The 23,476-nt window shown below is 41.5% G+C and overlaps 1 protein-coding gene across 1 annotated transcript; it reads left to right on the top strand.

Moving 5' to 3' along the window:
* Positions 1-21,598: 21,598 nt before the first annotated feature.
* LOC121396897 lies at positions 21,599-23,050 on the top strand. The gene has a single exon (XM_041572511.1). It carries the CDS (start codon positions 21,803-21,805, stop codon positions 23,006-23,008), a length of 1,206 nt encoding a protein of 401 aa, XP_041428445.1. The 5' UTR covers positions 21,599-21,802; the 3' UTR covers positions 23,009-23,050.
* The last annotated feature ends 426 nt before the right edge of the window (positions 23,051-23,476 follow it).

Genomic DNA, 23,476 nt, shown 5'->3' with positions numbered 1-23,476 from the left:
TAGCGGCAATGTCAAATTATCATAGAGTCTAGGCAAAGGGCTATGTTGTTTACAGGCAGTCTTTAACATGGATTGGAAAGTCCTCTTGTGATTGGTCAACTTTGACCGATATGGAAATGAAGAAGACTTTGCTGTTTTTCTCTCCCTATGGTAATACGGGATAGGGAAGGGCTATGTTGTTGACAGGCAGTCTTTAACATGGATTGGAGAGTCCTCTTGTGATTGGTCAACTTTGACAGATATGGAAATGAAGAAGACTTTGCCGTTTTTTCTCGCCTTATGGTAATACGGGATAGGGAAGTTGAGGCTTACTAGGCACAGGTCAACACATGTCGATGTGTTGGAATGTTAGATTTTATCATGGGAGTGCTTAGGCAATGGCTAATTTGCCATAGAGCCTAGGCAAAGAGATATGGGACTGACAGCTCTTGTCATAGAAGGCTGTGGGTCTTCCTATTCTTTGTATGGCAAGGAGGAATCTATAGTAGGCAAAAGGCTATGTTGTTTGACAGGCAGTCTTTAACATGGATTGGAAAGTCCTCTTGTGATTGGTCAACTTTGACTGATATGGAAATGAAGGTGATTTGGTGGGTTGTTCTCTCCCTATGGTATTACGGGATAGCGGCGGTGTCAAATTGTCATAGAGTCTAGGCAAAATGCTATGTTGTTGACAGGCAGGCTTTAACATGGATTGGGAAGTCCTCTTGTGATTGTTTCTCTCCCTATGGTATTACGGGATAGCGGCAATGTCAAATTGTCATAGAGTCTAGGCAAAGGGCTATGTTGTTGACAGGCAGTCTTTAACATGGATTGGAAAGTCCTCTTGTGATTGGTCAACTTTGACCGATATGGAAATGAAGGAGATTTGGTGGGTTGTTCTCTCCCTATGGTATTACGGGATACCGGCGGTGTCAAATTGTCATAGAGTCTAGGCAAAGTGCTATGTTGTTGACAGGCAGTCTTTAACATGGATTGGGAAGTTCTCTTGTGATTGGTCAACTTTGACCGATATGGAAATGAAGAAGACTTTGCCGTTTTTTCTCTCCCTATGGTATTACGGGATAGCGGCAATGTCAAATTGTCATAGAGTCTAGGCAAAGGGATATGTTGTTGACAGGCAGTCTTTAACCTGGATTGGAAAGTCCTCTTGTGATTGGTCAACTTTGACTGATATGGAAATGAAGAAGACTTTGCTGTTTTTTCTCTCCATATGGTATTATGGGATAGGGAAGTTGAGGCTTACTAGGCACAGGTCAACACATGTCCATGAGTTGGAATGTTAGATTTTATCATGGGAGTGCTTAGGCAATGGATAATTTGCCATAGAGCCTAGGCAAAGGGATATGGGACTGACAGCTCTTGTCATAGAAGGCTGTGGGTCTTCCTATTCCTTGTATGGCAAGGAGGAATCTATAGTAGGCAAAAGGCTATATTGTTTGACAGGCAGTCTTTAACATAGATTGGAAAGTCCTCTTGTGATTGGTAAACTTTGAACGATATGGAAATGAAGAAGACTTTGCCGGTTTTTCTCTCCCTATGGTATTACGGGATAGGGAAGTTGAGGCTTACTAGGCACATGTCAACACATGGCCATGTGTTGGAATGTTAGCTTATATCATGGGAGTGCTTAGGCAATGGCTAATTTGCCATAGAGCCTAGGCAAAGGGATATGGGACTGACAGCTCTTGTCATAGAAGGCTGTGGGTCTTCCTATTCTTTGTATGGCACGGAGGAATCTATAGTAGGCAAAAGGCTATGTTGTTTGACAGGCAGTCTTTAACATGGATTGGAAAGTCCTCTTGTGATTGGTCAACTTTGACCGATATGGAAAGGAAGAAGACTTTGCCGTTTTTTCTCTCCCTATGGTATTACGGGATAGCGGCAATGTCAAATTGTCAAAGAGTCTAGGCAAAGGGCTATGTTGTTGACAGGCAGTCTTTGATCTGATTGGAAAGTTCTTTTGTGATTGGTCAACTTTGACCGATATGGAAAAGAAGAAGACTTTGCCGTTTTTTCTCTCCCTATGGTATTATGGGATAGGGAAGTTGAGGCTTACTAGGCACAGGTCAACACATGTCCATGTGTGGGAACGTTAGATTTTATCATGGTTTGATGTTCCACACATGGTCGCTACTTGACTATTTGGCTTGATGTCAATTGTATTACACAGGAGACGTTTTGCTGAATAGCTGTCGGAGACCCCCCTTCTCTGCCTATGCAGGATCGCCCACCTTCGGGTGGACTTAACCTGCTTGCTGCAATCGGGTTGGGGGCATTCCTCCGATAGACGGGTGACGACCGCCTTGGCGGAAGGCTTGCTGAAGGCTTGAGGAGGATTTCTTCTTGGGAGAAAAAGTGAGTCAAGAATGCCATTCACCTTTGATTTTCCGAGCGGGGAAACCCAGCTGAAGAACACCGTAAGGATTGAAGTTGAAGAAGAACATCGGAGCCTGAAGGATTTAAGATTCATCGTGGGGGAGATTCTGCTTGGCGTTTTCAACCTCAAGAATGAAGAAATTCTTTGCCTTCAGGACCAAGAGAGGAGGGGAGCATATACCATCACCTTCACCTCTCTCCATTGCTGTGAAAACATCTACGCAGTATTATCCAATAAAGAACTGAAAGAGGATAGACTTGATGGCCTCAAGTTTTTTCTTTTATATGGGTTGGAGGACGTCCCGCTGGTCGTCCACCTGTTTAACCCATTTATTGATACCGCAGACATTGTCACCTTTCTGCAGCGGTATTGCACCGAGGTCCGCTTCTCCCATTTAATTAAGGGTGGACTCGGACACTGGAATGGGAAAAAGAAATTTTTTGTGAAGTTTCGTAAAGACCCGGATGGAATCGGTGGATTTATGCACCCTCCGTCAAATTTTCACATTGGAAGAAACAGGGGATACCTTTTTTACCCTGGTATGCCCTTGTACTGCCGCAACTGTAACCGCTTTGGACATACAAGAGAGTCCTGTCCGGACGCTAAGATGACCCGGTGTAATAAGTGTGGTCGACCGGGTCATATTGCTGTTGTATGCACACAAAAACAAATGTGTAATATGTGTGGGCAGGAAGGCCACAAGTATAGAGATTGCCCCAGAAAGGCTAAGAGACAGGGCGCCGGGGCTGAGCGGGCAGAGAAATCCAGTGCGAGGTCTGAGCAGGTGTCGACAGCGGTTGCCGTCCCAGCTAAGAAGACCTCGGGTAAGTCGGGTGAGTCGTCCGTACTGTCTGTGAATGGCAAAATGCCAGTTAAATCAAAACCGATAGTGGCGAGAAGGAGCTCAGTAGTCGGTCCTGAGAACGATTCGGTTGAATTGCCAACAACCGAGCACTCGATGAAGGTCCAGGAGGCTCGTAGGAAATCGGTTTCTGATTTAGGGAAAGGGATCGCCAAGCCATTGGTAATCCCTACCCATGAGAAGGCATTGTGCACACTGGCGGTGGGATCCGAGCAGCGTGCGATGAGGATCCCAGGTGTGGTGGTTTCGGAACAGACTTTTGCTGTACCAGCAGTGCTGGGGTCTGTGTCAAAGGGCGGAAACACCAGCCGCCGGGCATCATTGATGGAGTCGGAGCAAGGGTCCGAAGGTTCATCAGCGGAAAACCCTGCCATGACGATTCCAGATGCCACCTGTGAAGAGCAATGGATAAAAGCTGAGCGAAAGAAAAAGTCCAGGAGAAGGTCGCGCCGTGGCCAGAAGGAGGTTCCGGGAGTGTCTGGGATGGAGAAGTCTGTCTTGGAGGGTCCTGGTGGTCCGAAGGTCAGTGGAGTGGCTCATGTATCTCAAGGAAAAGAGGAGGAAGATCAACATCCTGCAGAGAAGCGTCTGCGAATTGAGAAAGACAGTGTTCAAAAGAAACAGTTTTCGTTGTCTTCAAGTTCAAGCGAAGGAGAACTCCAGATCGTGGTGGACGCATGCTATGTATCTTCCCCGGATCCGGTAAATTTTGCTGATCCTCCCTCTCCTCAACAAGGATTGGGGGGTTCTCAATATATCCCCTGCTTTGAATTCGATATGGACACTGTTCCTTTATAAGTTTTCATAATGACTTCTCTTAAACTTTCCTCACTAAATGTGAGATCCATAAAGAGCCCTAGCCGTAGGGCGGCTTTATTCTCCTACCTTGAGACTTTGGACTTTGATATATGTTTTTTACAGGAGTGTGCAATTGAAAGCAGTACGGACTATACTCACCTGAAAAAAGATTGGAAACTGGGACTGTCCGTTTGGTCCGGTTCAAATGAGAACAAGTGCGCAGGAGTGGGAATACTGTTTCGTGGAACCCACACCTCTATTCAGACTGTCACTGAAATTTTACCTGGTCGAGCGGTTTTAGTACATGTGTTTTTTAAGGGTCTTTTTTTACGTCTTTTAAATATTTATGCCTCTCCTGATAAGCAGGATAGGGCTGATCTTTTTGAAATGTTACCATTGTTTGCTGTTGGGTCATCTCCTCTACTAGTAGGCGGAGACTTTAATTGTGTCTTTGCAGGTGAACATCGACAAGGAGGTGACCCTAACAATAGAGACCGAACATCTTATCTGTTAAAAAATTTTATTGACGATTTTAGGCTAAAAGATAGTTTTAAAATGCTTTTTACCAACCCTGATACAACATGGTCAAATGGGAGGATACAGTCCAGAATTGATTTTATATTTTTATCCGAGGCTTTTAACCCTTTTAAATGTGATCTTTTAATTAACGTGTTTTCAGATCATAAGGTTTTATGTGCTCACCTAGAAATCTCCGGGGAAAAAAGGGTAAATGGAGGTCTCTGGAAACTAAATCTTCAATTGCTGGATGATCCCCAATTGTGTGACCGGTTTAAACGGACCTATCAATGTTGGCAGAATGCACGTAATCCCCGTGATTCAATGCTACATTGGTGGGAGGGTGTTAAGCCAAAAATCAAAGCATTTTTTGTCAAAGCGGGTAAGATAGCCGCAAAACGGAAAAAACAATGGTTTTATATTTTAAATTTAAGATTACAAGCGCTTTTAAAAATGCAAAGTGTCGATATTGATGTTGACCATGATATTTTTTCCTTAAAAGCGGAAATCAAGAAGCTGATCGACAAAAAAGGTAAAGAAATAATCTTTAATGCACATGTCCAGCACCTAGAAGAAGGCGAGAAATGTTCTAGGTTTTTCTTTAAAAAAGTTATGGACAAAAAAGAACTCATTTCCTCACTTGATGGTAAAACTAAAATGAGTGAAATTTTAGACATTGCATTTAATTTTTATCAGCTTCTATTTAATGAAAAAAGTATCGATGCCTCTATTTTAAAAGATTGTTTGAATGTTTTAGAGTGTAAATTAAGTGTTTTAGATCAAGAGCTTTTATCCAAAGATATCACCATTGAAGAACTGCTAATGGTTTTTAAAAGCTTTTTATTTGGTAAAACCCCTGGTGAGGATGGCCTACCAGTGGAATTTTATTTACACTTTTGGGACCTTTTAAAAGACGATCTTTTATTATTGTATAAAGAGGTTTTTACTGTTGATATTTTACCCCCTTCCTGGAGAAGAGGGATTGTGTCTTTAATTTTTAAAAAGGGCAACAAGGAGAGCCTAGAAAACTACAGGCCTATTACTCTCCTAAATGTCGATTATAAAATCATGGCCAAACTTATTGCTTTACGTTTAAAACCTTTTGCTGAAAAGTTAATCCATCCAGACCAGGTATGTGGGATTCCTGGAAGAAGCATGTCTGAATCCCTCAATATAATACGTGATGTTATCTGGTACTGTAAAGAAAGAAAGTTAAATCTTGCTATTTTATCCATTGATTTTGAGAAAGCTTTCGATCGCCTTTCTCATTCTTTTCTTTTTAGCATTTTGGAAAAAATGGCAATACCTGATATTCTTTTAAAAAGCATAAAGGTTTTATATAGGTCCTGTTTTAATCAAATTTCTATTAATGGCTTTTTAACCCAGCAGGTAATTTTAAAGTCAGGGGTGAAACAGGGATGTCCCTTATCCCCCTTTCTGTTTATTTGTGCGATTGAACCTCTTTTAATTCTTTTAAGATCTGATAAAGTCATTCGAGGTATTCATGTCCCCGGTGGAGGAGGACGACAAGCTAAAGTGTTAAGCTATATGGATGATGTCACTGTTTTATGCTCTTCCTCCTACTCCTTAAAAAGAGCACTTTTTCAGACGTCCATTTTCTGCTGTGCGTCTGGTTTTAAGTTAAACTTACACAAATGCAATTGTCTGGGTATAGGGGTGTGGGATGAGTCTCTCACCCCTGAAATCAGTGTTAAACAGGATCATATCAAAATTTTAGGAATTGTTTTTAATGCTGCAAATACAAGCACCCCAAATTGGGATTCAGTTTTAATAAAAATGGAAAGGAAGGTTTTAATGTGGAATTTGAGAAAGCTCACAATGGAAGGGAAAGTTTTAATCATAAAAATGATTCTATTACCTATTATGCTCCATGTGGCTCTGGTTTTCCCTCCTTCTTACTTATACATAAGAAAACTCACCAGGGTATGTTTTAAGTTTTTGTGGGGTTCAACAATGGAGAAATTAAAGAGAGATTATATGTATAAAGAGAAGATAAATGGCGGTAAAGATGTTCCCAACCTTCTTTTATTCTTTTATGTTAAATATTTCTGCTTTTGTTTTAAACTTTTAAATACGGATGGAATTTTTAGTTGCTTTCTTAAATATGCAGCAGGTATGATTTTTAAACATTGGTTCCGGGTTCCTTTGAATTCACCTGTATTATTATGTCCCCCAAAGCACTATGTGGTACTTGAAAAGGCAATTAGATCCTTCCGCCTGAAAGAGGTCAACTCTGAAATATTGGGGAATCAAAAACAGGTTACCAAGGTTTTAAAGAAAAATGATGAAATTGTTTTATCTGTTTCAAATTTTTCCCAGCAAAAATCTAAGAAAGTGTGGCGCAATGTGTTTGGGAAGTATCTTGCAAATGTCCACAAAGACCTCTCTTGGGCCATTGTCCACCAGTGCCTCCCCACGCGTGAATTCCAACATAAAAGGGGGATGTTGGCACGGGGGAAATGCCCGAGGAACTCATGCTGCAATGATGAGACCATATTACATGTGTTTTGGAATTGCCCCTATGCGCAAGAGCTCTGGAAAACAGTAGGACCTCTTTTTAAGCAAGTTGGGGATCTTAAGAATTTTAATTATCAAATGGTTTTATATGGTCTTTTTATTTGTCCATCCATAAAACAGTTTGAAATTTGTTGGATGATAATTAATTGTTTGAAAAATGCTATTTGGAAATGCAGAAATATTTTACTTTTTAAAACTGATGTTATCGATGTTAAAACCTGTATTCGAATTGCTTTTAGTCAAATGTATATTTATTTTTTAAGAGATAAAAAATATCTCGGAAATGAAAAAGCAATGTTAATTTGGGGGTTTAAACAATGGAATAATATTGTCAAGTAATTCTGTCAAATTTACTTGTCAAGAAATGTGAAAATATTATTTTCCTGTTTTAGTTCTGTAATTTATTATTATTGATTTTTTCTGATGATGTAATTATTTTTTGTTGTTAATAAACTATTTAAAATCGGAAATCGGCAATGGCTAATTTGCCATAGAGCCTAGGCAAAGGGATATGGCACTGACAGCTCTTGTCATAGAAGGCTGTGGGTCTTCCTATTCTTTGTATGGCAAGGAGGAATCTATAGTAAGCAAAAGGCTATGTTGTTTGACAGGCACTCTTTAACATGGATTGGAAAGTCCTCTTGTGATTGGTCAACTTTGACCGATATGGAAATGAAGAAGACTTTGCCGTTTTTTCTCTCCCTATGGTATTACGGGATAGCGGCAATGTCAAATTGTCATAGAGTCTAGGCAAAGGGCTATGTTGTTGACAGGCAGTCTTTGACCTGGATTGGAAAGTCATCTTGTGATTGGTCAACTTTAACCGATATGGAAATGAAGAAGACTTTGCCGTTTTTTCTCTCCCTATGGTATTACGGGAAAGGGAAGTTGAGGCTTACTAGGCACAGGTCAACACATGTCCATGTGTTGGAATGTTAGATTTTATCATGGGAGTGCTTAGGCAAAGGGATATGGGACTGACAGCTCTTGTCATAGAAGGCTGTGGGTCTTCCTATTCTTTGTATGGCAAGGATGAATCTATAGTAGGCAAAAGGCTATGTTGTTTGACAGGCAGTCTTTAACATGGATTGGAAAGTCCTCTTGTGATTGGTCAACTTTGACCGATATGGAAATGAAGAAGACTTTGCCATTTTTTCTCTCCCTATGGTATTACGGGATAGCGGCAATGTCAAATTGTCATAGAGTCTAGGCAAAGGGCTATGATGTTGACAGGCAGTCTTTGACCTGGATTGGAAAGTCCTCTTGTGATTGGTCAACTTTGACCGATATGGAAATGAAGAAATATTTGCCGTTTTTTCTCTCCCTATGGTATTACGGGATAGCGGCAATGTCAAATTGTCATAGAGTCTAGGCAAAGGGCTATGTTGTTGACAGGCAGTCTTTGACCTGGATTGGAAAGTCCTCTTGTGATTGGTCAACTTTGACCGATATGGAAATGAAGAAGACTTTGCTGTTTTTCTCTCCCTATGGTATTACGGGATAGCGGCAATGTCAAATTGTCATAGAGTCTAGGCAAAGGGCTACGTTGTCGACAGGCAGTCTTTGACCTGGATTGGAAAGTCCTCTTGTGATTGGTCAACTTTGACCGAAATGGAAATGAAGAAGACTTTGCCGTTTTTTCTCTCCCTATGGTATTACGGGATAGCGGCAATGTCAAATTGTCATAGAGTCTAGGCAAAGGGCTATGATGTTGACAGGCAGTCTTTGACCTGGATTGGAAAGTCCTCTTGTGATTGGTCAACTTTGACCGATATGGAAATGAAGAAATATTTGCCGTTTTTTCTCTCCCTATGGTATTACGGGATAGCGGCAATGTCAAATTGTCATAGAGTCTAGGCAAAGGGCTATGTTGTTGACAGGCAGTCTTTGACCTGGATTGGAAAGTCCTCTTGTGATTGGTCAACTTTGACCGATATGGAAATGAAGAAGACTTTGCTGTTTTTCTCTCCCTATGGTATTACGGGATAGCGGCAATGTCAAATTGTCATAGAGTCTAGGCAAAGGGCTACGTTGTCGACAGGCAGTCTTTGACCTGGATTGGAAAGTCCTCTTGTGATTGGTCAACTTTGACCGAAATGGAAATGAAGAAGACTTTGCCGTTTTTTCTCTCCCTATGGTATTACGGGAAAGGGAAGTTGAGGCTTACTAGGCACAGGTCAACACATGAACATGTGTTGGAATGTTAGATTTTATCACGGGAGTGCTTAGGCAATGGCTAATTTGCCATAGAGCCTAGGCAAAGGGATATGGCACTGACAGCTCTTGTCATAGAAGGCTGTGGGTCTTCCTATTCTTTGTATGGCAAGGAGGAATCTATAGTAAGCAAAAGGCTATGTTGTTTGACAGGCACTCTTTAACATGGATTGGAAAGTCCTCTTGTGATTGGTCAACTTTGACCGATATGGAAAAGAAGAAGACTTTGCCGTTTTTTCTCTCCCTATGGTATTACGGAATAGGGAAGTTGAGGCCTACTAGGCACAGGTCAACACATGTCCATGTGTTGGAATGTTAGATTTTATCATGGGAGTGCTTAGGCAATGGCTAATTTGCCATAGAGCCTAGCCAAAGGGATATGGGACTGGCAGCTCTTGTCATAGAAGGCTGTTGGTCTTCCTATTCTTTGTATGGCAAGGAGGAATCTATAGTAGGCAAAAGGCTATGTTGTTGACAGGCAGTCTTTGACCTTGATTGGAAAGTCCTCTTGTGATTGGTCAACTTTGACCGATATGAAAATGAAGAAGATTTTGCCGTTTTTTCTCTCCCTATGGTATTACTGGATAGCGGCAATGTCAAATTGTCATAGAGTCTAGACAAAGGGCAATGTTGTTGACAGGCAGTCTTTGACCTGGATTGGAAAGTCCTCTTGTGATTGGTCAACTTTGACCGATATGGAAATGAAGAAGACTTTGCCGTTTTTTCTCTCCCTATGGTATTACGGGATAGCGGCAATGTCAAAATGTCATCGAGTCTAGGCAAAGGGCTGTGTTGTTGACAGGCAGTCTTTGACCTGGATTGGAAAGTCCTCTTGTGATTGGTCAATTTGACCGATATGGAAATGAAGAAGACTTTGCCGTTTTTTCTCTCCCTATGGTATTACGGGATAGCGGCAATGTCAAATTGTCATAGAGTCTAGGCAAAGGGCTATGTTGTTGACAGGCAGACTTTGACCTGGATTGGAAAGTCCTCTTGTGATTGGTCAACTTTGACCGATATGGAAATGAAGAAGACTTTGCCGTTTTTTCTCTCCCTATGGTATTACGGGATAGGGAAGTTGAGGCTTACTAGGCACAGGTCAACACATGTCCATGTGTTGGAATGTTAGATTTTATCATGGGAGTGCTTAGGCAATGGCTAATTTGCCATAGAGCCTAGGCAAAGGGATATGGGACTGACAGCTCTTGTCATAGAAGTCTTTGGGTTTTCCTATTCTTTGTATGGCAAGGAGGAATCTATAGTAGGCAAAAGGCTATGTTGTTTGACAGGCAGTCTTTAACATGGATTGGAAAGTCCTCTTGTGATTGGTCAACTTTGAACGATATGGAAATGAAGAAGACTTTTCCATTTTTTCTCTCCCTATGGTATTACGGGATAGCGGCAATGTCAAATTGTCATAGAGTCTAGGCAAAGGGCTATGATGTTGACAGGCAGTCTTTGACCGGGATTGGAAAGTCCTCTTGTGATTGGTCAACTTTGACCGATATGGAAATGAAGAAGACTTTGCCGTTTTTTCTCTCCCTATGGTATTACGGGATAGCGGCAATGTCAAATTGTCATAGAGTCTAGGCAAAGGGCTATGTTGTTGACAGGCAGTCTTTGACCTGGATTGGAAAGTCCTCTTGTGATTGGTCAACTTTAACCGATATGGAAATGAAGAAGACTTTGCCGTTTTTTCTCTCCCTATGGTATTACGGGAAAGGGAAGTTGAGGCATACTAGGCACAGGTCAACACATGTCCATGTGTTGGAATGTTAGATTTTATCATGGGAGTGCTTAGGCAATGGCTAATTTGCCATAGAGCCTAGGCAAAGGGATATGGGACTGACAGCTCTTGTCATAGAAGGCTGTGGGTCTTCCTATTCTTTGTATGGCAAGGATGAATCTATAGTAGGCAAAAGGCTATGTTGTTTGACAGGCAGTCTTTAACATGGATTGGAAAGTCCTCTTGTGATTGGTCAACTTTGACCGATATGGAAATGAAGAAGACTTTGCCATTTTTTCTCTCCCTATGGTATTACGGGATAGCGGCAATGTCAAATTGTCATAGAGTCTAGGCAAAGGGCTATGATGTTGACAGGCAGTCTTTGACCTGGATTGGAAAGTCCTCTTGTGATTGGTCAACTTTGACCGATATGGAAATGAAGAAATATTTGCCGTTTTTTCTCTCCCTATGGTATTACGGGATAGCGGCAATGTCAAATTGTCATAGAGTCTAGGCAAAGGGCTATGTTGTTGACAGGCAGTCTTTGACCTGGATTGGAAAGTCCTCTTGTGATTGGTCAACTTTGACCGATATGGAAATGAAGAAGACTTTGCTGTTTTTCTCTCCCTATGGTATTACGGGATAGCGGCAATGTCAAATTGTCATAGAGTCTAGGCAAAGGGCTGCGTTGTCGACAGGCAGTCTTTGACCTGGATTGGAAAGTCCTCTTGTGATTGGTCAACTTTGACCGAAATGGAAATGAAGAAGACTTTGCCGTTTTTTCTCTCCCTATGGTATTACGGGAAAGGGAAGTTGAGGCTTACTAGGCACAGGTCAACACATGTCCATGTGTTGGAATGTTAGATTTTATCACGGGAGTGCTTAGGCAATGGCTAATTTGCCATAGAGCCTAGGCAAAGGGATATGGCACTGACAGCTCTTGTCATAGAAGGCTGTGGGTCTTCCTATTCTTTGTATGGCAAGGAGGAATCTATAGTAAGCAAAAGGCTATGTTGTTTGACAGGCACTCTTTAACATGGATTGGAAAGTCCTCTTGTGATTGGTCAACTTTGACCGATATGGAAATGAAGAAGACTTTGCCGTTTTTTCTCTCCCTATGGTATTACGGGATAGCGGCAATGTCAAATTGTCATAGAGTCTAGGCAAAGGGCTACGTTGTTGACAGGCAGTCTTTGACCTGGATTGGAAAGTCCACTTGTGATTGGTCAACTTTGACCGATATGGAAATGAAGAAGACTTTGCCGTTTTTTCTCTCCCTATGGTATTACGGGAAAGGGAAGTTGAGGCTTACTAGGCACAGGTCAACACATGTCCATGTGTTGGAATGTTAGATTTTATCATGGGAGTGCTTAGGCAATGGCTAATTTGCCATAGAGCCTAGGCAAAGGGATATGGGACTGACAGCTCTTGTCATAGAAGGCTGTGGGTCTTCCTATTCTTTGTATGGCAAGGAGGAATCTATAGTAGGCAAAAGGCTATGTTGTTTGACAGGCACTCTTTAACATGGATTGGAAAGTCCTCTTGTGATTGGTCAACTTTGACCGATATGGAAATGAAGAAGACTTTGCTGTTTTTCTCTCCCTATGGTATTACGGGATAGCGGCAATGTCAAATTGTCATAGAGTCTAGGCAAAGGGCTACGTTGTCGACAGGCAGTCTTTGACCTGGATTGGAAAGTCCTCTTGTGATTGGTCAACTTTGACCGAAATGGAAATGAAGAAGACTTTGCCGTTTTTTCTCTCCCTATGGTATTACGGGAAAGGGAAGTTGAGGCTTACTAGGCACAGGTCAACACATGTCCATGTGTCGGAATGTTAGATTTTATCATGGTTTGATGTTCCACACATGGTCGCTACTTGACTATTTGGCTTGATGTCAATTGTATTACACAGGAGACGTTTTGCTGAATAGCTGTCGGAGACCCCCCTTCTCTGCCTATGCAGGATCGCCCACCTTCGGGTGGACTTAACCTGCTTGCTGCAATTGGGTTGGGGGCATTCCTCCGATAGACGGGTGACGACCGCCTTGGCGGAAGGCTTGAGGAGGATTTCTTCTTGGGAGAAAAAGTGAGTCAAGAATGCCATTCACCTTTGATTTTCCGAGCGGGGAAACCCAGCTGAAGAACACCGTAAGGATTGAAGTTGAAGAAGAACATCGGAGCCTGAAGGATTTAAGATTCATCGTGGGGGAGATTCTGCTTGGCGTTTTCAACCTCAAGAATGAAGAAATTCTTTGCCTTCAGGACCAAGAGAGGAGGGGAGCATATACCATCACCTTCACCTCTCTCCATTGCTGTGAAAACATCTACGCAGTATTATCCAATAAAGAACTGAAAGAGGATAGACTTGATGGCCTCAAGTTTTTTCTTTTATATGGGTTGGAGGACGTCCCGCTGGTCGTCCACCTGTTTAACCCATTTATTGATACCGCAGACATTGTCACCTTTCTGCAGCGGTATTGCACCGAGGTCCGCTTCTCCCATTTAATTAAGGGTGGACTCGGACACTGGAATGGGAAAAAGAAATTTTTTGTGAAGTTTCGTAAAGACCCGGATGGAATCGGTGGATTTATGCACCCTCCGTCAAATTTTCACATTGGAAGAAACAGGGGATACCTTTTTTACCCTGGTATGCCCTTGTACTGCCGCAACTGTAACCGCTTTGGACATACAAGAGAGTCCTGTCCGGACGCTAAGATGACCCGGTGTAATAAGTGTGGTCGACCGGGTCATATTGCTGTTGTATGCACACAAAAACAAATGTGTAATATGTGTGGGCAGGAAGGCCACAAGTATAGAGATTGCCCCAGAAAGGCTAAGAGACAGGGCGCCGGGGCTGAGCGGGCAGAGAAATCCAGTGCGAGGTCTGAGCAGGTGTCGACAGCGGTTGCCGTCCCAGCTAAGAAGACCTCGGGTAAGTCGGGTGAGTCGTCCGTACTGTCTGTGAATGGCAAAATGCCAGTTAAATCAAAACCGATAGTGGCGAGAAGGAGCTCAGTAGTCGGTCCTGAGAACGATTCGGTTGAATTGCCAACAACCGAGCACTCGATGAAGGTCCAGGAGGCTCGTAGGAAATCGGTTTCTGATTTAGGGAAAGGGATCGCCAAGCCATTGGTAATCCCTACCCATGAGAAGGCATTGTGCACACTGGCGGTGGGATCCGAGCAGCGTGCGATGAGGATCCCAGGTGTGGTGGTTTCGGAACAGACTTTTGCTGTACCAGCAGTGCTGGGGTCTGTGTCAAAGGGCGGAAACACCAGCCGCCGGGCATCATTGATGGAGTCGGAGCAAGGGTCCGAAGGTTCATCAGCGGAAAACCCTGCCATGACGATTCCAGATGCCACCTGTGAAGAGCAATGGATAAAAGCTGAGCGAAAGAAAAAGTCCAGGAGAAGGTCGCGCCGTGGCCAGAAGGAGGTTCCGGGAGTGTCTGGGATGGAGAAGTCTGTCTTGGAGGGTCCTGGTGGTCCGAAGGTCAGTGGAGTGGCTCATGTATCTCAAGGAAAAGAGGAGGAAGATCAACATCCTGCAGAGAAGCGTCTGCGAATTGAGAAAGACAGTGTTCAAAAGAAACAGTTTTCGTTGTCTTCAAGTTCAAGCGAAGGAGAACTCCAGATCGTGGTGGACGCATGCTATGTATCTTCCCCGGATCCGGTAAATTTTGCTGATCCTCCCTCTCCTCAACAAGGATTGGGGGGTTCTCAATATATCCCCTGCTTTGAATTCGATATGGACACTGTTCCTTTATAAGTTTTCATAATGACTTCTCTTAAACTTTCCTCACTAAATGTGAGATCCATAAAGAGCCCTAGCCGTAGGGCGGCTTTATTCTCCTACCTTGAGACTTTGGACTTTGATATATGTTTTTTACAGGAGTGTGCAATTGAAAGCAGTACGGACTATACTCACCTGAAAAAAGATTGGAAACTGGGACTGTCCGTTTGGTCCGGTTCAAATGAGAACAAGTGCGCAGGAGTGGGAATACTGTTTCGTGGAACCCACACCTCTATTCAGACTGTCACTGAAATTTTACCTGGTCGAGCGGTTTTAGTACATGTGTTTTTTAAGGGTCTTTTTTTACGTCTTTTAAATATTTATGCCTCTCCTGATAAGCAGGATAGGGCTGATCTTTTTGAAATGTTACCATTGTTTGCTGTTGGGTCATCTCCTCTACTAGTAGGCGGAGACTTTAATTGTGTCTTTGCAGGTGAACATCGACAAGGAGGTGACCCTAACAATAGAGACCGAACATCTTATCTGTTAAAAAATTTTATTGACGATTTTAGGCTAAAAGATAGTTTTAAAATGCTTTTTACCAACCCTGATACAACATGGTCAAATGGGAGGATACAGTCCAGAATTGATTTTATATTTTTATCCGAGGCTTTTAACCCTTTTAAATGTGATCTTTTAATTAACGTGTTTTCAGATCATAAGGTTTTATGTGCTCACCTAGAAATCTCCGGGGAAAAAAGGGTAAATGGAGGTCTCTGGAAACTAAATCTTCAATTGCTGGATGATCCCCAATTGTGTGACCGGTTTAAACGGACCTATCAATGTTGGCAGAATGCACGTAATCCCCGTGATTCAATGCTACATTGGTGGGAGGGTGTTAAGCCAAAAATCAAAGCATTTTTTGTCAAAGCGGGTAAGATAGCCGCAAAACGGAAAAAACAATGGTTTTATATTTTAAATTTAAGATTACAAGCGCTTTTAAAAATGCAAAGTGTCGATATTGATGTTGACCATGATATTTTTTCCTTAAAAGCGGAAATCAAGAAGCTGATCGACAAAAAAGGTAAAGAAATAATCTTTAATGCACATGTCCAGCACCTAGAAGAAGGCGAGAAATGTTCTAGGTTTTTCTTTAAAAAAGTTATGGACAAAAAAGAACTCATTTCCTCACTTGATGGTAAAACTAAAATGAGTGAAATTTTAGACATTGCATTTAATTTTTATCAGCTTCTATTTAATGAAAAAAGTATCGATGCCTCTATTTTAAAAGATTGTTTGAATGTTTTAGAGTGTAAATTAAGTGTTTTAGATCAAGAGCTTTTATCCAAAGATATCACCATTGAAGAACTGCTAATGGTTTTTAAAAGCTTTTTATTTGGTAAAACCCCTGGTGAGGATGGCCTACCAGTGGAATTTTATTTACACTTTTGGGACCTTTTAAAAGACGATCTTTTATTATTGTATAAAGAGGTTTTTACTGTTGATATTTTACCCCCTTCCTGGAGAAGAGGGATTGTGTCTTTAATTTTTAAAAAGGGCAACAAGGAGAGCCTAGAAAACTACAGGCCTATTACTCTCCTAAATGTCGATTATAAAATCATGGCCAAACTTATTGCTTTACGTTTAAAACCTTTTGCTGAAAAGTTAATCCATCCAGACCAGGTATGTGGGATTCCTGGAAGAAGCATGTCTGAATCCCTCAATATAATACGTGATGTTATCTGGTACTGTAAAGAAAGAAAGTTAAATCTTGCTATTTTATCCATTGATTTTGAGAAAGCTTTCGATCGCCTTTCTCATTCTTTTCTTTTTAGCATTTTGGAAAAAATGGCAATACCTGATATTCTTTTAAAAAGCATAAAGGTTTTATATAGGTCCTGTTTTAATCAAATTTCTATTAATGGCTTTTTAACCCAGCAGGTAATTTTAAAGTCAGGGGTGAAACAGGGATGTCCCTTATCCCCCTTTCTGTTTATTTGTGCGATTGAACCTCTTTTAATTCTTTTAAGATCTGATAAAGTCATTCGAGGTATTCATGTCCCCGGTGGAGGAGGACGACAAGCTAAAGTGTTAAGCTATATGGATGATGTCACTGTTTTATGCTCTTCCTCCTACTCCTTAAAAAGAGCACTTTTTCAGACGTCCATTTTCTGCTGTGCGTCTGGTTTTAAGTTAAACTTACACAAATGCAATTGTCTGGGTATAGGGGTGTGGGATGAGTCTCTCACCCCTGAAATCAGTGTTAAACAGGATCATATCAAAATTTTAGGAATTGTTTTTAATGCTGCAAATACAAGCACCCCAAATTGGGATTCAGTTTTAATAAAAATGGAAAGGAAGGTTTTAATGTGGAATTTGAGAAAGCTCACAATGGAAGGGAAAGTTTTAATCATAAAAATGATTCTATTACCTATTATGCTCCATGTGGCTCTGGTTTTCCCTCCTTCTTACTTATACATAAGAAAACTCACCAGGGTATGTTTTAAGTTTTTGTGGGGTTCAACAATGGAGAAATTAAAGAGAGATTATATGTATAAAGAGAAGATAAATGGCGGTAAAGATGTTCCCAACCTTCTTTTATTCTTTTATGTTAAATATTTCTGCTTTTGTTTTAAACTTTTAAATACGGATGGAATTTTTAGTTGCTTTCTTAAATATGCAGCAGGTATGATTTTTAAACATTGGTTCCGGGTTCCTTTGAATTCACCTGTATTATTATGTCCCCCAAAGCACTATGTGGTACTTGAAAAGGCAATTAGATCCTTCCGCCTGAAAGAGGTCAACTCTGAAATATTGGGGAATCAAAAACAGGTTACCAAGGTTTTAAAGAAAAATGATGAAATTGTTTTATCTGTTTCAAATTTTTCCCAGCAAAAATCTAAGAAAGTGTGGCGCAATGTGTTTGGGAAGTATCTTGCAAATGTCCACAAAGACCTCTCTTGGGCCATTGTCCACCAGTGCCTCCCCACGCGTGAATTCCAACATAAAAGGGGGATGTTGGCACGGGGGAAATGCCCGAGGAACTCATGCTGCAATGATGAGACCATATTACATGTGTTTTGGAATTGCCCCTATGCGCAAGAGCTCTGGAAAACAGTAGGACCTCTTTTTAAGCAAGTTGGGGATCTTAAGAATTTTAATTATCAAATGGTTTTATATGGTCTTTTTATTTGTCCATCCATAAAACAGTTTGAAATTTGTTGGATGATAATTAATTGTTTGAAAAATGCTATTTGGAAATGCAGAAATATTTTACTTTTTAAAACTGATGTTATCGATGTTAAAACCTGTATTCGAATTGCTTTTAGTCAAATGTATATTTATTTTTTAAGAGATAAAAAATATCTCGGAAATGAAAAAGCAATGTTAATTTGGGGGTTTAAACAATGGAATAATATTGTCAAGTAATTCTGTCAAATTTACTTGTCAAGAAATGTGAAAATATTATTTTCCTGTTTTAGTTCTGTAATTTATTATTATTGATTTTTTCTGATGATGTAATTATTTTTGTTGTTAATAAACTATTTAAAATCGGAAATCGGCAATGGCTAATTTGCCATAGAGCCTAGGCAAAGGGATATGGGACTGACAGCTCTTGTCATAGAAGGCTGTGGGTCTTCCTATTCTTTAAATGGCAAGGAGGAATCTATAGTAGGCAAAAGGCAATGTTGTTTGACAGGCAGTCTTTAACATGGATTGGAAAGTCCTCTTGTGATTGGTCAACTTTGACCGATATGGAAATGAAGAAGACTTTGCCGTTTTTTCTCTCCCTATGGTATTACGGGATAGGGAAGTTGAGCCTTACTAGGCACAGGTCAACACATGTTTATATGTTGGAATGTTAGATTTTATCAGGGGATTGCTTAGGCAATGGCTAATTTGCCATAGAGCCTAGGCAAAGGGATATGGGACTGACAGCTCTTGTCATAGAAGGCTTTGGGTCTTCCTATTCTTTGTATGGCAAGGAGGAATCTATAGTAGGCAAAAGGCTATGTTGTTTGACAGGCAGTCTTTAACATGGATTGGAAAGTCCTCTTGTGATTGGTCAACTTTGACTGATATGGAAATGAAGAAGACTTTGCCGTTTTTTCTCTCCCTATGGTATTACGGGATAGCGGCAATGTCAAATTGTCATAGAGTCTAGGCAAAGGGCTATGTTTTTGACAGGCAGTGTTTGACCTGGATTGGAAAGTCCTCTTGTGATTGGTCAACTTTGACCGATATGGAAATGAAGAAGGCTTTGCCGTTTTTTCTCTCCCTATGGTATTTCGGGATAGCGGCAATGTCAAATTGTCATAGAGTATAGGCAAAGGGCTATATTGTTGACAGACAGTCTTTAACATGGATTGGAAAGTCCTCTTGTGATTGGTCAACTTTGACCGATATGGAAATGAAGAAGACTTTGCTGTTTTTTCTCTCCCTATGGTATTACGGAATAGGGAAGTTGAGGCCTACTAGGCACAGGTCAACACATGTCCATGTGTTGCAATGTTAGATTTTATCATGGGAATGCTTAGGCAATGGCTAATTTGCCATAGAGCCTAGCCAAAGGGATATGGGACTGGCAGCTCTTGTCATAGAAGGCTGTTGGTCTTCCTATTCTTTGTATGGCAAGGAGGAATCTATAGTAGGCAAAAGGCTATGTTGTTGACAGGCAGTCTTTGACCTTGATTGGAAAGTCCTCTTGTGATTGGTCAACTTTGACCGATATGGAAATGAAGAAGATTTTGCCGTTTTTTCTCTCCCTATGGTATTACGGGATAGGGAAGTTGAGGCTTACTAGGCACAGGTCAACACATGTCCATGTGTTGGAATGTTAGATTTTATCATGGGAGTGCTTAGGCAATGGCTAATTTGCCATAGAGCCTAGGCAAAGGGATATGGGACTGACAGCTCTTGTCATAGAAGTCTGTGGGTCTTCCTATTCTTTGTATGGCAAGGAGGAATCTATAGTAGGCAAAAGGCTATGTTGTTTGACAGGCAGTCTTTAACATGGATTGGAAAGTCATCTTGTGATTGGTCAACTTTGAACGATATGGAAATGAAGAAGACTTTGCCATTTTTTCTCTCCCTATGGTATTACGGGATAGCGGCAATGTCAAATTGTCATAGAGTCTAGGCAAAGGGCTATGATGTTGACAGGCAGTCTTTGACCTGGATTGGAAAGTCCTCTTGTGATTGGTCAACTTTGACCGATATGGAAATGAAGAAGGCTTTGCCGTTTTTTCTCTCCCTATGGTATTTCGGGATAGCGGCAATGTCAAATTGTCATAGAGTATAGGCAAAGGGCTATATTGTTGACAGACAGTCTTTAACATGGATTGGAAAGTCCTCTTGTGATTGGTCAACTTTGACCGATATGGAAATGAAGAAGACTTTGCTGTTTTTTCTCTCCCTATGGTATTACGGAATAGGGAAGTTGAGGCCTACTAGGCACAGGTCAACACATGTCCATGTGTTGCAATGTTAGATTTTATCATGGGAATGCTTAGGCAATGGCTAATTTGCCATAGAGCCTAGCCAAAGGGATATGGGACTGGCAGCTCTTGTCATAGAAGGCTGTTGGTCTTCCTATTCTTTGTATGTTAAGGAGGAATCTATAGTAGGCAAAAGGCTATGTTGTTGACAGGCAGTCTTTGACCTTGATTGGAAAGTCCTCTTGTGATTGGTCAACTTTGACCGATATGGAAATGAAGAAGACTTTGCTGTTTTTCTCTCCCTATGGTATTACGGGATAGCGGCAATGTCAAATTGTCATAGAGTCTAGGCAAAGGGCTATGTTGTTGACAGGCAGTCTTTGATCTGGATTGGAAAGTCCTCTTGTGATTGGTCAACTTTAACCGATATGGAAATGAAGAAGACTTTGCCGTTTTTTCTCTCTCTATGGTATTACGGGAAAGGGAAGTTGAGGCTTACTAGGCACAGGTCAACACATGTCCATGTGTTGGAATGTTAGATTTTATCATGGGAGTGCTTAGGCAATGGCTAATTTGCCATAGAGCCTAGGCAAAGGGATATGGGACTGACAGCTCTTGTCATAGAAGGCTGTGGATCTTCCTATTCTTTGTATGGCAAGGATGAATCTATAGTAGGCAAAAGGCTATGTTGTTTGACAGGCAGTCTTTAACATGGATTGGAAAGTCCTCTTGTGATTGGTCAACTTTGACCGATATGGAAATGAAGAAGACTTTGCCATTTTTTCTCTCCCTATGGTATTACGGGATAGCGGCAATGTCAAATTGTCATAGAGTCTAGGCAAAGGGCTATGATGTTGACAGGCAGTCTTTGACCTGGATTGGAAAATCCTCTTGTGATTGGTCAACTCTGACCGATATGGAAATGAAGAAATATTTGCTGTTTTTTCTCTCCCTATGGTATTACGGGATAGCGGCAATGTCAAATTGTCATAGAGTCTAGGCAAAGGGCTATGTTGTTTACAGGCAGTCTTTGACCTGGATTGGAAAGTCCTCTTGTGATTGGTCAACTTTGACCGATATGGAAATGAAGAAGACTTTGCTGTTTTTTCTCTCCCTATGGTATTACGGGATAGCGGCAATGTCAAATTGTCATAGAGTCTAGGCAAAGGGCTATATTGTTGACAGGCAGTCTTTGACCTGGATTGGAAAGTCCTCTTGTGATTGGTCAACTTTGACTGATATGGAAATGAAGAAGACTTTGCCGTTTTTTCTCTCCCTATGGTATTACGGGATAGGGAAGTTGAGGCTTACTAGGCACAGGTCAACACATGTCTATGTGCTGGAATGTTAGATTATATCATAAACTGACATTCCTGGATCGCTTCTCGGTCTTTTGGCTAAGATCAAGTGTAGTACCTTCGGGGAACAGCTAGTGTCTTGGCCATTGGGTGCCTGGAGGGTGTGTGTCCTTATAAGGGCACACGATTCCAGGCAACGAGAGGCGATCGTTCACTCCGGTGGAAACCCTAAGCCAAGGGGGAAACCGGGAGTGCAAGAGATTGAACACTTCAGTGAAAACTGGAAGCGTGTCGTTGAGAACATGGACACTGGCGAAGATGTCGTTCCAAGCTTCGCTAAGCTGAAGAATTCGGTTCGTGTCGTGGTGGAAGAGGTGATCGAAGGAGAAAGTAAGCTGCGCTACATCGTTGAAGCCATCCTCGGGGAATTCGGTCATGTCAGGAAGACGGAGATCCTGGCGATTCAAGATTATCCGCGACGAGGAGTATACGATGTGACTTTCAATGGAGAAGGTATCTTTTTGAGTTTCTTAAAGATTCTGGAAGGAAATCGTGAAGATGCTCGGCTACGTGGATACAGGGTGTTTCCTCACATTTCGCAGGAGGAAGTCATCTTGGTGGTGAAGTCGTACTCTCCTTTCGTGAGTATAAAGGAGGTAGAGACTGTGCTTAATCAGTTTTGTGAAAAATTTACTTTTTCAGGCAAAATTCTAAGTGAGGTCGGAATCTGGACATCAAAGGTGAAATTCAAGGCAAAATTCAAGAAAGGCAAGTTACCTCCAGCTAGGTTTAAGTTGGGAGGCATCAATTTAGACTGCCATTTCTCAGGCATGCCGGTTTTTTGTCGAAGATGTCGTGCGTATGGTCATACAGCCGAAAACTGCAAAGATTGTGGAAACTGTGGTGAGTCTACTCATGAGTCGAAAGACTGTGTTCACCCTAAAAAGTGTAATTTATGCTTTCAAGTAGGTCACCTGTATTCAACGTGTCCAAAAAGGAGTAAAACTGTGAGTCAGGAGGAAATCTCATCTGGTGAGTCCGGGGATCCGGAACAGGTGCAAATGCTCCTTGAGGACCCAGGGGTGAGTGGTCTGGAAGCCATTGCTTTACAGGTGGAAAGTCTGGCTGTGAAGAGGCCAGACTCTTCAAAAAAGGAAAAGAAGAAAAGGAAAACTGAAAGTTCACAAGTGGAGGTGAAAGTGCAACCCCCAGTTCCAAAAGTGCAACCCCCAGTTCCAAAAGTGCAACCCCCAGTTCCAAAAGTGCAACCCCCAGTTCCAAAAGTGCAACTCCCAGTTCCAAAAGAGAGTGAACAGAAGAGGGTCCAGACAAGAGGTGAGATTTTGTTTAGACAATATAAATGCAAACCTGACTATGCTATTAAAGAATATATTGACAGCTGGACGGAAGAGGAAACAGCGGCATTGCGAGCAGATGTGGATTTTGAAAATACTTCGGAGGAATTTCTGAGATTTCATATCTTGGACTACATCCGAAGATTGAAGTAAAGGAGTAAAATAAAAGTTTTTCTTTTTTGTTGTTGTTGTATATTTTTATTTAAAAAGAATAAATATTGTTTTCACGTGATGTTGTAAAGTAATTGTGGGTTTTTTTCCTACTTGATACTTTATTACTGATAAAAACCGAAACCGGCAATGGCTAATTTGCCATAGAGCCTAGGCAAAGGGATATGGGACTGACAGCTCTTGTCATAGAAGGCTGTGGATCTTCCTATTCTTTGTATGGCAAGGATGAATCTATAGTAGGCAAAAGGCTATGTTGTTTGACAGGCAGTCTTTAACATGGATTGGAAAGTCCTCTTGTGATTGGTCAACTTTGACTGATATGGAAAAGAAGAAGACTTTGCCGTTTTTTCTCTCCCTATGGTATTACGGGATAGCGGCAATGTCAAATTGTCATAGAGTCTAGGCAAAGGACTATGTTCTTGACAGGCAGACTTTGACCTGGATTGGAAA

Source organism: Xenopus laevis, chromosome 8L (genome assembly GCF_017654675.1).
Source record: "Xenopus laevis strain J_2021 chromosome 8L, Xenopus_laevis_v10.1, whole genome shotgun sequence".
NCBI lineage: Eukaryota > Metazoa > Chordata > Amphibia > Anura > Pipidae > Xenopus > Xenopus laevis.
This window is presented reverse-complemented; position numbering and strand designations above follow the sequence as displayed.

Excerpts from the sequence above, each read along its gene's own strand:
- LOC121396897 (XM_041572511.1), top strand. The coding sequence starts at position 21,803 with ATGGACACTGGCGAAGATGTCGTTCCAAGCTTCGCTAAGCTGAAGAAT.